Consider the following 16,836-nt stretch of genomic DNA (forward strand, 5'->3'; position numbering starts at 1 on the left):
CCCAGCATCTAGCTGCAAACTAGCGCGTCGCGTTTTTCAAGGTTTCGAATGGAATGTGACGTCGGCAGCCAGTCGACCAATCAACGAATTTGTTCAAGCGTCGCGTCGAATTCAGTGTACAGTTCAGACGCGCTCTGTCTGAGGTCCTCTTGTTCTACATCTTTTAGAAAGAAAAAAGGGCTACACATTCAAAGCATGTTATTATGTATTGTCCCCTTTTTAAAGCTTTGTTTTCTAGAATGTAAATGTGAGTTATTTGCTTAAAAAACGCAACTGTTCATTTGCACAGACTGAAGAAATGTAACACACTAATGTCACCAAACAAACGAGACAACACTGACATGCTTTCAGGTGTTATGATGAACTAAACTTATCATGATAGTGATGTAGATGTAGCCTACATGCACACAGTATTGCCTGAAATGTGAAAAAATATCTGTCTTCTAATCTTAAACATGGACAGTGAGGTCACACAATATAATCCAACCCGATTAAGATTTAGTCTGTGCAGAATGCAGATTATCACTTAACATAATAAAACCCACATAAATATCATACTTCTAAAATGACACGCCATAATGGATTTGTATAATTGTAGTATTTAATAATACAATATCTTAGTGTGCTTTTAAATACGGATGTGATTAAAAACATTATCTCTTGATGACAGAAACTCTTCTTATGCACCCTGAATCTGTTATATTTTTCACCCCTGAGATGTTTCTTGATTTTTTTAAACCACACATGACCTGGTTTTAAGAGAGAAAGAGGAAGCAGGTGTCTACATGTTGCTGGATTGTCGTTGCACAGGTTCACTTGTAAGCAAACAATTAGAGAGGAAACAGATTCAACTGACAGAGCAAGACCATAGCCTATATCTTTTACTTTTGACACACTGAATGATTTCTGTTGTTTTCACAGTAATATTACTGTATTCTCAACAATTCCCTACTATAGAATCTGAATACGGCTATTACTGCAGATTTTGTCATTTTCACAGCATTATTACTGTATTAACAGTTTCATACCGTATGTGTACATTACTGTAGATTTTCAATGCATTCTGGGAAAATATTAGCCTACTGTAAATCTAAATACAGTAGTAAATGACTGCAGCAGCTCTGGCAGAGCGGCTGGACCATCGTGAGACAGGCGGGAAAAGTGGTCTTCTTTATAACATTTGGTTTTCTTTTAAACGTTTTAAGTGATTGTTGTATGCTTCTAATTAAGTACTTTAACTCTTCAAACTTTTATTTTTGTATTTCCATTTTCCACTGGCACAGTGTGTTACTGTGATTTTACTGGTATGGCTATAATTGTATTTTGTTCATTGATTAAATATGGTTAATATGCTGGAAAATCTGTATATTCTCCTGAAGTTCAGCTATAAATGTAAAAGATGAAACCTGAATAAAGCTTTGAAGCAATAAATTGTGTTATTGAATATATAACAGTAAAATAAAAAAAGTAATAATAAAAATAACAGTATAATTCTTATTTTAAAGTATGAAATACTTCATGAAATAAAGAAATACAGCAACTGGATAATTGTAAGCCAGTAAGTTACAGTAATTTGACAATAAACATTTTACAGTGCAGTGCTCTCTTACACAGTTCTGTGTTTTTATTAATCCCAGCCATTTTCTGTTGTTCCTGTGAACTGAAACTCAGACGGGGGAACCCGGGCTGTTGTAACAATTTTTATTTTTCGCAATGTAACTTAGTATGTTTGTGTGTATTAGTCAGTTCTCATAAATTTGACAATATGCCTAATACACTGGCCAGTTTTGTGCAATCTTTGTGATTCCAGAAGAAGTACAAGTGGTATAACCCTTCCGGTCATGATATTAAAAAAAAACAATAAAAAAAAAAAAAAATGTATGTACATGAAAAGTTTGATTGACAGTATAGAACCTGTGTACCTCATGTTAAACTGATAATGTTACATCTATAATATATATGTGATGTTTAAAGTGATGAAAAGTTCCTATAGCTCAACTACCAGAACATGACACAAGCATTAAAAGTGTTTAGTTCAATTCATTCACCACAGTTTGGGGCCAATAAGTTTTAAGAAAATAAATAAATAAATGAGCAAGAACTCATTAAACTGATCAAAATTGAGTAAAGACTTTTACACTGTAACCAAATACTTGTACAAATAAATACAAATACAAATACTATTTCAAATAAATGTTATTTTGATCAGTTTATCAAAGAATCCTAAAAAAATGTATCACGGTTTCCACAAAAATGTTAAGCAGCACAACCATTTTTAATATTTTAATATTTTTAATATTTTGATAATGAATGTGTCTTGAACACCAAATCAGCATTTTAAATTTCTGAGGGGTCATGTGACACCGAATACTGGATAATGGCTGCGGATGGATGGATGGATGGATGGATGGATGGATGGATGGATGGATGGATGGATAGAAAGATGTGAACTTCCCAGATCCATTTCCTGCTGTAATATATTTTGCTTTTGTTTCTGGTACTGTGGCCTGATTTAATAATCATATGATCATAATTTATATGACTTAATGTCAATGCAAGAATCCAGGTTCCAGACCTTATTAGTAACAGCAGGTGCTGTAAATTTTACACCCTCAGCAGACAATAGACCTGCAGCTCTAAAAGTCCTTCGGTCTTCCTCAGTAAAGCTCATTAGAGAGGAATGAATTAATGCGTCATGTTTTGTTTATTTAGAACCACTTGAATAATGTTTGCATAATGTCATTAGTGTATACCACTTCATACACACATGCACTTATATTATCTAATAGAACAGAGCTGAATGGTGGCAGAGGGGTTACGGGGTCATGCATATTTTTACAGAGGACTTGAGGGCGTCACATGATATTCAATGCACCTGCATGGTGCAGGTAAAAAGACAGATGTTCTACAGGAGCACATCTTCAAATCATGCAGGAAGACTTCTTAATGACTTCTGCATTGAATGGCAAATGAATATTGCAATGCTATTGCTATGCAGATGCTAGCAACGTTTCCATTACTGGAAACACGCCAATTTTTAAAAAAAAAAAACTCCCATTTATCGCAAAAATGTTTTTACGCTCGCATGAGGTGGTTTTCCAGGCAATGTGAAAAAGGAATACCGTATTTCACAAAACTGCAATGAAAACATTTTTTAAGCATTTACAGGTCACCTTACGTAGATGGCGATGTTTTGGACAGAAGACGAGACAGAGTTCTTAAATTCATAAAAGATAAATTCTAAACCTCAAAGAAATGCCACAATCAAGAGCTTGAAGCAGATATGAGGGAGAAACACCTCATGTGCCACTCACAAGTATGGGGCTTTCCTTACCATTAAAGCTTGGATAACACGCAGGCCTACGTCTCCTTTTGATTAAAAATAATGGCTAGTGTGGTGCCTGGGATGTATAGGCCTATAAATCATATAAACCAACATCCGTTGCCATGATTTTTGGAATGACTGATCGCGAGAGGAAAAATTGGGCTACGTTTTAGTCGAATAACATCGGTTAATGGAAACGCTGTAATTTTCGCAATAGTTTTTTATAGACATTTAGAAAAAAATCGCAAAAGTTTTGCGCAAATCTGTAATAGAAACGCGCATAGAGTTCCGGGTTTTGTTGCGTTGAGGCTGATAGGGTGCTCTGGGTGGATGGTTGTTTTGGATGGATCAATGATGTGTTCTGGGTGGGGTTGTTTTTTTTTTTGTTTTTTTTCTTTTGTTGCTATGAGGTAGCTAGCCTATAGTGGTCTGGATGGTTGCTGGGGTGTTTTTTTAGTATATCACAATGAGGTTGATAGCGTGGTCTGGGCTGATATATGGTGTTCTGATTGCAGGGTTTGTCTTTAGTGTGTTGCTATAAGGTTGCAAGGGTGCTCCGGAAGATTTTAGTGTGTTACTAGAGGTTGCTGCCTCTAGCCGTTGAACATACATCGGTTCGGTTGTACACTCGTTATTGCGGTGCATTGTGGGATTGAACGACTGCACTCGATAATGTCTATGGTTTTGGACACCACTACAAATGGCTGTCTGCTCAAATAGTGCACTATTTAAGGATATAGGGGGCGATTTCAGACACAGCCTTTGAGTCATTCATTAATTCATTTGATTCGTTCGTCGTTAAAACAGCTGATTCATTCTGGAATGAAGTAGCCTAAATGGCTCTCTTTATGAATTGGTCATTAATCATTGGTTCACAGTCCCCCGATTGATTCACTCAAGACACGGAATCATTCAGTAACAAAACACTGCTGCTGTGTGTTGATTGTGTTGCATCAGTTCTGCTCTGGCTTTATAGGTCATATTTTCGTTGGCAAAAATGAGCAAAAACAAACAATATTGTGTCTAAAATATAACACAATATTGAACTGCTTTATAAAATCAATATCACATTTGCACTCATGCTATTCAGCTACAAAAACAGCACTCATGCGATTCCGCTCATGTGATGTGAAATTGCTCAACTAAGGCCTATCATAGGATATAAATATGAGACAAAATCTTATACAGAGGCATTTTTGTCCTGATATCTTGAATTTTAGGGAGAAACCAACTGCCTCATCACCAGTGTTGGGGAGTAATTCGCCTACACATAACAGTGCTACGTAATTTAATTACAAAATAAATGTAACTAATCCGTTACAGTTACTGAGAAGAAATGTGTAATTAAATCACAGTTTTATGAAAATGTTAACGATTACAAAGGTTTCATCAGAATATTTTCTGTAAAAACTAGGATATGTTGAATAATATTTGTTGCTTTGCCTGTTTTTGATGTGCACGATGCCTGCCATTTAAAGGCCGTTTTGTAAAGTGATGCTACTCTGATTTGAATGGTTCTCTTGTTTAAATTTGCAGCACCATGTCTGTCTGAAAGCTTTGGGCTACAACTTGACTGAGAGTTGACTCACCATGGCGAGTTAATGCGTTCCAGAGCTGGAAATGTAAAAATAATTTCATCCAGAAATCTGTATTTAACCTCAGAACAATCTCGAAGTAAAATAGTCTGATTTTTTTGGTGGCTGCATGTGCTTTGAAGGTGCCCTAGAATGTGAAATTGAATATATTTTGGCATAGTTAAATAACAAGAGTTCAGTACATGGACATGACATACAGTGAGTCTCAAACACCATTGTTTTCTCCTTCTTATTTAAATCTCGTTTTTGAAAAACACCCCTGAAAGATAGGCGAATCTCCACATAACAACGACTGTGACGCAACAGTCGGGATCATTAAAGTAACACTATGTAGTTTTTCAACCTTCATAATATATTTCCAAGACCCTTGTGATGGTACATCGACTTAAAATAAGTTAAATGACACGTCTGCCATAGCCTGACGTGGTCTGTATCGCTTTTACTGGCACTATGTAACTTCGGGTTTCGGGTAGGAACCCGTGCACAAAAAGAACTACAAAATTCGACTGCTTTACGGCATACGTCACATCCCCCACCACTTCCTCAAATTGTCTGTGGCCATTGCAGACATCCCAAGTCTCCCGGGAGTCTCCTGCGTCTCCCTGATGCCCGCAAATTAGTTCAGATCTGCCGGAATCTAGAGCGCGCATGCGAGACAGAACATACTGCGCGCATAACATACATAGCGCGAGCACGGCAGAGAGAGAGAGAGCGAGAGACCTTGCGAGTGTGCCTCACGAAAGCTAGTCAACCCGCTACGTTCAGATTGTCAGGCTACGTTCAGATTGTCAGTCCAAAAAAGCACATGAAATCCGTTTCAAGCTACATCCATATGTGTTTTGAAATCCTATTCAAATCACATATCAGGACATCGGCTTCAGTCTGAACGATCGGATTTCGCGTGGCAAGTTATGTGACTCTCACGCCACGTAAAATGTAAACGTCAGACGTTGTTAGAGGAAACATGCTGAAAGTCGCTGTCGAATCAATGCTGTGTTGTTGCAAAGTGCCGGACGAGCAGAACATTGTTTCTGAAACATATTTTAAAACCGGCGCAGACAAGAGCACGGAAAAAAAGTTGTACATAACAGCCTCCTGCAGTTCTGCCACAGGCTCAAGACGCAGTTGTCCAGCGCGGCGGCTACACATTTCCATGTTGTAAAATTTAAATAAGACAAGACAACATCTCTATTGCAAATGCAAACCCCTCCATCAACACAATGACAATGTCAGTGCCAGATTGCCCAAGAGCTGCATGGACACATAAATCGGATCTGAACAGTTGTGATACACAGTGTGGACATCATTTTAGATCAGATTCCAATCGGATACAAAGATAATCGGATTTGGACTGACAGTGTGAATGTAGCCAGTTAAATACGTCAACATTTTAGCCATAGTCAACGACGCTTCATTTACATGTGGTTGATGAGCTGATGCTGTGCCTCTCTCAGCCACAAACGCCTTCTTTCAGCAGATTTTTGCACTCTTCTCTTTAACTTTTGGCAGTCTATAGAACTCGATGTGTTTTTTCCCGATGCGACCGATTAGTACAGACCAAAACTCGACCATTTTTCAGCAGCAATAATCAGCCAAATTTGCGAGTCCGTTAAGTTCAATGACATTGTTTACGTTCAGTGCCTCCAAAATGGCCGACTTCCGGATTGATGACGCGTCATGAAAACCCTCTGTACAGAGCTGGCCTCGATGAACGTCAGAAAATAAATCGATCGAGCTACCAAGCAACAATTTCTGATGTGTAATTGTTCAAGTTCAGACAGCTAATCTTTCTCTCAAAATACTGTTTATGCATCAGTAAGTCAAGCCAGTGACTAAAATATTAACTTCACATCGTTTCTTTTAGTAGGATGAAAATAATCTTATTTAAATTGTGAACAAATTATATACAGAAAGGCAGCGATCAAAGGACAATCTTTCAACACAGCGCGAGTTTATCTGGACAACTCGTTATGAAATCAACGACGCACGTTACACTGCACAACGACGCTCTTACTGTAAGTACATCATCGTGTTTGCATTGGTGAAAGCATTAGAGAGAGTGCCGAAACTGCGTTGCATAATAAGATCTTTATTTCGCGATCAACAGACTGTCATCTGCTTGCTCAATGCTCATCACGGCAACATTTTATGTGATGGGAATAGATCTAAATACTTTAAAAATGTCTCACGATTCGTTAATCTCTATAGCTGTAATAGTAAAAACGTAATAGCTGTAGTAAAAGTATTCGAGAAAGTTTCACATGTAATACGTAGCTATTTCATGCAAGCATGTCAGCCGTTGGAATCAGAGAGACAGAGTTGTGACACTCTATGGGACAGACAGCAGCGATTTCATTATTGAACGGTAGGCCTAAATATAAAATAAAACACACACCCAAGTACTTTTTCAGCTGTTACTGCATTATTGCAGTTTGTTAATGTCAGTTTTGCATTTGGAGAGGCAGGGTGACAACGAAATACTTTAGGCTATATTACTTAGATAAGTTTTAAGCTTTTTTTTTTTTTGGAGGGAAAAGCTTAGTGTTCATGTTCGCATGGGTAGCACTGGCTTTAGCGGCTCTAACTTAACTTTTCCATATCATTCATCTGATGATGGACGTCTCGTGACATTTATTTTAGTTATAACAGCAGCACGAAATACCCAATGTGGTTCGAGATTTATTTGATAACCGCCCTCTGCTTAATTCACAATCGCACCCTGGTTTTAAGAATCCAAAGACCCAGCCTGCAGCCTGACTGGAAGATCCCTGTGGAATTTAATATTGAGTTTTTTTTCATGACAACAAATGAACATGAGTTTGAAGTTTGTATTTCGTTTTGCTTGGTAAAAGCTGGCCTAAACCGAAGTAGCGTTTTAATTCTTCAATTGAAATAATGACATATTTAGTTAATACACTTTTTTATGACAGAAATTTGACTACATGTAGCCTAAATGATTTAATTTCTTAATTATCAACACTTTAATAATTCTAATGTCTTTCCTCTCCTCTCAGAGCCTGTGGGGGGTTTGGAGGGTTCAGTGCTTTATGTTAGTGTCAGTGTTAATGTCCCGTCTTTCATATGGAGAGTGTTGGCTAGCCAGCCTAATGATACAGGCAAAGGCAAAATTCCTTTCAGGATAAATCTCTCGATGTGTCCAAATAGGCCCTATCTTAATTAAATTATAAATATTGTAGCTATTAATGTATTTAAAGGTTTTTCATGAATGTATTTCATAATGTACACTACATTAGTGATGCTTATAGCAAAGACTATTAATAAGGATGAGTTGTGTGAGAAACAGATGATGAATACAAATGTCAAGGTTTGTGTGAACATAAGCAATCAGTGTTGGAGGGGTCACAGTGGTTTGTTTTGGGTTCTGGATGTTCTTACAGCAGGTGTTCAAGGACCCCGGAGGATTATTAATCTGAACGAGCTCACAGCATCTGTTCATTCTCATGTGTTAGTTCTTACTAATGCCACTTACACAAGCACCATTTCATTTAATTAAGTGTGAAAACATCATCAGGGACTCAAAATATACTGGCCATCTCATGGCCTTTTTTCAGTAGATGGTTTTAATGGAAATGCTGCAATAAGGGATGAGTCATGTAATTTTTGTTTACTATTTTGTAATATTATTTATACTATTTACATATTTTGTCTCCTTGATTCCACATAATCATCTCTTCTCTTTTTCTTGTCCCTCACATCAGTTTTTATACTGTCATCTTCCTCTTCAAACATCAAAGCTCCTGATCAAACACAGGAACATGTGTCAGGTGGAGGAGCTTATATTTACAATACTTTTTTAAAATCAAACAAAAGAGCAATAAAGAGCTATGTTTCACTCATGGAAAAAAACTACATTGTACCAGTTTTAATGTACCACTCAGGGAACATCAGGGACTTGGCCTATATGCCTATCTTCTGAATATGCTTAAACAATGTTCTTTTTTTTTTTTTTTTTTTTTATAATATATACTATATATTTTTTTATTAACACTACCCATAATACAGAAGATAATGCATTGTTAGAATTCAATAATTTTTTACCATGTTAATGAAAAAGAGCTCACACCAAAAGAGCTCAGCTGCGACCACCGACTCCCATGATGCACTGCGATTTAAACAAGTCTCTCACCCTCAAAGTATTTATGTTTATTGGAATACTTTGCAGTAAACTTTTACACTTTACCAATGGCCTATTTTTTAAGTCCAATTGTGTAATTTGCTGTGCTTCATTGGAATAAAGTAGGCTAGTAGGCCTAGCCTATTAAGTCACTCATAAAATAATCTATAACTACCGGTATAATGTGATTTATATTTGAGCTAGTTGTGTTTGGTTCATGGCTCAGACCCAGGGTCGCTGGAAAATGGCACTGTTGTGTAATCTTTAGCTCCCTTGTTGTTTGGTGAATCGCTTTTTATAAATGAAAAACAACCCCTTTAATAATATCAGGTTAACACTGAACTCTACTGGTCACGGTAGTTATCGCATGTAATTCGTCTTTCTATGTATAGATGGCGCACATTGACCGATAATGTCAGTTCATCACTCCTCATGTGGTTTTTGACAACTAGCAGAGAGCTTGTCAGACTCAGCACAAAACCTGTTATTTCCCGTTGTAAAAGAGCACATTGCTAGTAAGTCGTTTTTTAAACAACTGTTTGTATGTTTTCATTTGCTCATTTATCTATCTGTCTGTCTGTCTATCTGTCTATGTATCTATCTATCTATGTATCTATCTATCTATCTATGTATCTATCTATCTATCTATCTATCTATCTATCTATCTATCTATCTATCTATCTATCTATCTATCTATCTATCTATCTATCTATCTATCTATCTATCTATCTATCTATCTATCTATCTATCTATCTATCTATCTATCTATCTATCTATCTATCTATCTATCTGTCTATCTATCTGAATCTGTTATTATGGACATTCGGTCTGAAAACAGGCCTTCCTGCTTCAGATGCTGCTAATCACCAGTTTACAGGTCAATGTTTAACTTCTGTCACACCTGGTTTGTCCTCTGTCTCACAAGGACATTTAACACAAAGCAGTCAGTGTTTACTACAGATATGACACACACACACACACACACACACACACACACACACACACACACACACACACACACACACACACACACACACACACACACACACACACACACACACACACACACACACACACACAGTTACTTCATCTGGGTGACCTTGACAATCAGAATAATGAAACAAATTATTTCTATGTTCCTCATACTGGACACCGCAGATCCAGTAATACACTATAGAGGTTCAGAAATTTGATTCCAAACCCAGTCTATAGAGATCACTCACTGGAGCTGAGGAATGTGGTTTCTCCTCAAATACAAAAACACATAAACATCATGAGGAGTTCACAGGAAACCCCAGGTCATTTGGGAAAATGTCTAATCACAGAAGAAAATGAATACATCTGGTGAAAATACATAGGTTCAATGATGTCAGCCTCAGAGTGGAACATTTTGCATCACTTTCTGACACACACACAGACACACACACACACACACACACACACACACACACACACACACACACACACACACACACACACACACACACACACACACACACACACACACACACACACACACACACACACACACACACACACACACACACACACAGAGAGAGAGAGAGAGAGACATTTATGACTCATTTCCCATGTAGCAGCAGTGAGGTTTTGCTGGGCTGGTGTTAGTTAGGATGAGATAAGCTCTGCTGGAGTTTAACACACGGCAGGAGTGATGTAGTCTCAATGACATCATGTGTCTGGCATCTCCAAAAAATCACAGACACTGGATCTGATTCTATGGAGCCCCCCTGGTCCCACTTTGTCAAAAAAAATAATTATAACTATCTCGTGGCCTCAAGATAGTAACTCGTGGCCTCAAGATACTAATTCATGGCCTCAAGATAGTATCTCGTGGCCTCAAGATAGTAACTCGTGGCCTCATGATAGTATCTCGTGGCCTCAAGATAGTAACTCGTGGCCTCAAGATAGTAACTCGTGGCCTCAAGATAGTAACTCGTGGCCTCAAGATAGTAACTCGTGGCCTCAAGATAGTAACTCGTGGCCTCAAGATAGTAACTCGTGGCCTCAAGATAGTATCTCGTGGCCTCAAGATAGTAACTCGTGGCCTCAAGATACTAATTCATGGCCTCAAGATAGTAACTCGTGGCCTCAAGATAGTAACTAGTGGCTTCAAGATAGTAACTCGTGGCCTTAAGATAGTAACTCGTGGCCTCATGATAGTATCTCGTGGCCTCAAGATAGTAACTCGTGGCCTCAAGATAGTAACTCGTGGCCTCAAGATAGTAACTCGTGGCCTCATGATAGTATCTCGTGGCCTCAAGATAGTAACTCGTGGCCTCATGATAGTATCTCGTGGCCTCAAGATAGTAACTCGTGGCCTCATGATAGTATCTCGTGGCCTCAAGATAGTAACTCGTGGCCTCAAGATAGTATCTCGTGGCCTCAAGATAGTAACTCGTGGCCTCAAGATAGTAACTCGTGGCCTCAAGATACTATCTCATGGCCTCATTGAGTTTGTGCGCGAGTTTGTGTGAGTTTATGCGAGTTCACACTGAGAATCATATGCATCATGTACTGTGTGAGCATGTATGGGGGTAGAATTGTTGCAATATTCCAAATAAATAGATTATGATCCACTAATAAATGTAAAGAGATTCACAAAAATATATCAAATTCACAAATAAATAGATTAAGATCCACAAATAAATGTAAAGAGTTTCACAAATAATTATAAAACTCACAAATAAGTAGAATGAGATTTGCAAATAAAAAAATATATTTACAAATGTTTTTTTTTTTTTTACCACAAACACAACTCTGCCTGTTATTTATTTGTGAACCGTTTTTTGTGCATTTGTAAACCTAAACCCCCTCACGCATTTGGGAATCGGTTCCTGTGCATTTGTAAATCCCCGCCCTCACGCATTTGTGGATTTTGAAACACTTCTAGGCGTCGACGTGCAGATAAATCCACAAATAAGTGACTCCACCCACCGTTTCCTCCAGCCAATCAGATAACGGCCACATTGAGCTGACCAATCGTAGCACGTTCTCGCTACAACCAATCACGTTTTGGCTTACAACCAGGGCGGGAACAGACACCGAACTTGAGACCAACGTCAGTGGCCCTGTCCCAAATGGCACACTTCGGGTGCTTCTCAATATCCCTCCTCGTCTCCTCGCTCCTCCGTCCTCCATCCTATGACCCGGAAACCAATCGAGCTCAGCCATCTTGAAGGACATCTCAATTGGTTTATTTTTTTTATAGTTTTTATTTTTTAAATAATATATTTTAATGTGACATTTGTAATGATTTAATAATTAGCTTTTCATAAACTCACGAACCCATTTGGGAAACACTACATGCATACTGAAGTCCCTATTATCTATCAATTAGCCATTTGTCTCGTTATTTTGAATATTGATAAAATCAGTACCATATATTCCAGCTGCCACCACTGCAATAGTAATGAATGAGTATCTTATAATAAATACGAGTATTTAATAGCTACCAGTGAAACTCAGATAAGTACTGTAGGCCATTTATTTTTATTGCTATTAAATATTCCAAATCTTTTCCAGTTTCACTAATCCTTATTGAACAGACAGTAGCATCTCTCAGGTAGTCATTACAGATATTCATTAAGTTGCAGAACTGGGATAAATGTCAATTACACTTTAAATAGACTACGTACTAATTGGCAATTAATAGATCATTTTTCCAAGTTGATATTTTATAAATAAATAAAAAGCTTATATTAAACCTTGCTCTTGCTAGATTATATATCATATATATAAACTAATCATTAAACTGGTGAGATGAACGCGTTTCACAATCAATTGTCAACTCTTTGGAACTCACAGCAGGATTAGAAAAAGATAATGAACAGACAAATCTGTAAAAACATACATTTTATTGAGGACATCTGATACTTTACAGAGATGTGTTATTATTAACATTACATAAGATTTGCTCTTCTGAAATCCAGACATGTAGTATCAACATACAAAATTGCGGCAATATAAGAGGCATTTACGATACATGATATTTATATGCATATCTTTATATTTGAAGAGGATTTGAGATGGAGATTTCAAATAAACTCATGGTAAGACAGCAGAGCTCCTCCTTACAAGCATAAGCTTTTAGCAAAAATAATGAACCTTTAACCCATAATCAAACAATGATGGAATAAACCATGAAATCTAACCTGAAAAAACCCTACAATTTCATACACACAATTCAGCATTTGTTCAAAAAGAAAAATAACGGACAAACAAACTCAAAGTCCATTGATACACAAGGCTCTTACAAAACAGAACAGTACAAAACAATAAAACACAACCTCAATGTTGAGAAAAGGAAAACTTCAAACTTGGTCCTATAGCTTTTGCATAAAAAAAAAAAAAAAACATGTTCCCCTGTGTAATCCAGCTATATAATCCATACCAGCCAAGCTCAGTATGAGATGCCATACTTTTGCACTAAAGGTCCATTCACCACATTCCACAAAATCCTGCCAAAGCATCTGTGCTTTACAACATATACCACAATCAATGAACCTTGTAAGAAGTACAAGCTCACAAAACATGGCAAGCAGTATAAAGGTTAACGCAGTATTTTTACACTGTTATTTCGATTAGTGAAAAGATAAAGCTTTGCTTTACATTGCAAACATGCATGCGATCACAAACGTGCATGTGTGTGTATATGTTTCGGGGCTCTGGCTGCACCGGGACAACTAAATGCTCCCAGAATTGGTTGCCATTTAAGATGAAACCTTTTCTCATCCCTCTCGCTCTCATTTAACTAGTTCCCTAATTTCCTCCTCAGCACAGACCATGTGCTTCAAAAAAATTATTCTAGATGCAGAGTTTACATAAACTAAATGCATAATCCACCCCAAACTGAGCATTTTGTCATTTACTCGCGCTCATGTTGTTCCAAACCCATATCCGGTTGTTGCTTTTTCCCCCCGTGGAACACAAAAAAGAGAACTTTTGAAGGATCTTCATGCAGCTCTTTTCCATACAAAGTTTGTAGTGACTATAGTGAGCTACATTCCAAGCTATACGGTGAAGCAATGATTTTTGATGTCATCGACATGCAACCTTGATATGACATCTACATTGAAGGGGAATATGACAATAGGTTTGTATCAGACACAAAACTATCATATGTATCCATTACTTAACTACATTTATGGTGGTTTTTATTACCATGAACTGCATAAAAAAATGATCAACAGCATACGGGTTTGAAACAAATCGGTGCAAGAAAACAATGACAGATTTTGCTTTTTAGAGTGAACTATTGCTTTAATAAACTCGAAAACGAAATCCAAACTCAGATTTCCCGTCTGACCTCAGCTAGAGTCCTGAAAATGAGAGTATTTAGGTGTTAGTCTTTGGCATGGTATTAGAGAAGCCATTTCAGATTTATCTACAGGAAAGATATTCTCATCTAAATCTATAATCGACAACTACAGAACATAAATGCTTACTTGTGCAGAAATAAAAGAAGAAAATATCCCTTAGTGCATTGCTTGGTGAAAAGAATCCTCTTACAAATCTAGTTAAGTCATATGTGAAACGGGTCAAACCTTTGACCTTCATTTTACACACCCAAAGTTGTCATTAGTGCTGATCTAGAACAAGTTTTTCCATCTCCAATGACAGTGGATGAAAATGGGGCGCTGATCTTAAATTAGCACTGCAATTCTTCAGACACGGTATCAGCTGGTGTGTCTTGGGAATGGAGGTGAATTTTACCATCCGAAATGTCTCGATCGGCAGCAAAACCGATGGGAGAACGTATCAGAACGTGTGAGGGTGCAGTGTGGAAGCAGAGTGTTTTTAAGACGACCAAGCTGCCCAATGACATCCACGCTATACCCCTCACGGTGAAGCTAACAGCAAGAGTATAGAGGACTTATTAAGGAGTGTCCCTTACGATCAGCGCGACTCATTGGCTAACGCGGCCCTGTTCAAACCTGTGCTCCAAACCCAGACTCGACAAATCTAGATTCAGCTCACATTTAGCGGGGAACACAGCAGATCCAGTCCAGTTGAGTCTAGATTTGTTCAGAGTGATTGTGGGCGACAGGTTCTGATCCAGCCGATCCGTGAAGAGATCACTATAGAACTTGTGTGCATGTAACCGTCGTAACCCATAAAATAACTTTTATAAAGAAAAGAGCAGAAAAGGTTTTACATGAGCAAAAAATAAACGGACCAACAACAAAAAAAGCTATAAAAACAAACAACAATTAACAATAATAATACATAAAAATATCATTGAGTATTAACATAAGGGAGGGAAAGTATCCAGTTGTGTCCCTTCTTCAGGTGAAGCGGCTCCCTCAGAGGGTTTGGCACAAGAGTCTGATCAGAGAGAGAGAGAGAGGGGAGAATATGCTCTACACATCCCTCTCGACTCGTCTCTGCCGCACTGAAAGAGAAAACGGAGACGTGTTGGTAATCGGACACATTCACAGTCCTCTGTCAACATGCCGTGAGAACATGCTGTGAGATACGTGAAACTTTAATGAGATCTGCTCATTTAAGAGGCTTAATAAATCAAAAGGTGTGTTAGTCAATCCTTTATCCTGTTTCAGAGCTACACAAGATTACCAAATTCAGCCCAAAAAATTGCCGTCATGAACAATCGGGTCCCCCTTTACAAATGGGTCTGCACTAGGATCCATGGTAAAGTCGATTCAAATTGTGGCAGGTTTGCTATCCGTTCTCTTTTACAGTGCGCTAGCACTACTTTGCAAAAGCGGTTACATTTTTTTATTGTTTCGCATTTTAGTATTGGCATGTTCTTTCCAGATGTTTAATGGAAATAAAGATTTAATAAGCTAGCTGGCTAACAGGATGCTAAGCAATATTTAATTTCAATGTATATCTGTTTATTTACAATTATATGCAATAAACAATTTAAAAGGCATTTATAGTCGTATTAACAGTCTTTACTTCATTTACTCACCCAAATGCCATGTTTTGAAGAATTTTTGCAACCAAACAGTATTGATGCATATTAACTTCTATTGAATGGACAAAAAAACTCAAAATGTCTTCTTTTGTGTTACAGTCATACAGGTTTGGAACGACATTATGGTGAGTAAAAAAAAAAAAAAAGATATTTTTTATTTGGGTGAACTATTCCTTTAAGACTACATATGTAAATATACATGTAAAACAGGGTTCCTCAAACTCGGTCCTGGAGGGCCACTGTCCTGCAGAGTTTAGCTCCAACCCTGATCAAACACACATACCTGTGAGTTTCTAGTGACCCTGAAGACCTTGATTAGCTTGCTCAGGTGTGTTTGATCAGGGTTGGAGCTAAACTCTGCAGGACAGTGGCCCTCCAGGACCGAGTTTGATGAACCCTGATGTAAAATCTGCAGGTTTTCTAATTAGAAGTAATTAGAGTATAAATGAAAAGACCTTTCACCCATTTATTCAGGACGACGGCCCATCTAGTCACAGATGGCACACCTACGGTCCGTTTATCGAATGCATGTTGCAGTCAAAATGATCCAATTAGATTTCCGACCGCTACGCAATGTCTGGAAGTCAGGACACGTTTATAATCAGACCGATCGGCGGTTTATAAGGTACTTTTCATCCCAAAAAATCAAAAATAAAACAGTTTATAAACCAGCTGTGACAATTATTTTTTGATTTTCAGTCCCAATCGGGAAGCACATTATGCTAATTTCAACAGGGTTCTGTCTGAGTGGGCGGTTCTTGGAGAGAATAAGCAGCAAAGTGGACCAGACTTTATGCTGAAAATCAGATAACTGCAGTCTGCA

The 16,836-nt window shown here is 37.8% G+C and overlaps 1 protein-coding gene across 1 annotated transcript in view; it reads right to left on the reverse strand.

Annotated features, from left to right (window-relative positions):
• Positions 1-15,261: 15,261 nt before the first annotated feature.
• Positions 15,262-16,836, reverse strand: part of tmod2 (tropomodulin 2) — a 30,983-nt gene continuing 29,408 nt past the window's right edge. Inside the window, exon 10 of the mRNA XM_056256715.1 lies at positions 15,262-15,467. Within this exon, the coding sequence (XP_056112690.1) occupies positions 15,436-15,467 (32 nt within the window). The 3' untranslated portion in view covers positions 15,262-15,435. The remainder of the gene's footprint in view (positions 15,468-16,836) is intronic.

This window comes from Rhinichthys klamathensis, unplaced genomic scaffold (assembly GCF_029890125.1).
Source record: "Rhinichthys klamathensis goyatoka isolate OS25496 unplaced genomic scaffold, OSU_Roscu_1.1 h1tg000131l_1, whole genome shotgun sequence".
NCBI classification, from domain to species: Eukaryota; Metazoa; Chordata; class Actinopteri; order Cypriniformes; family Leuciscidae; genus Rhinichthys; species Rhinichthys klamathensis.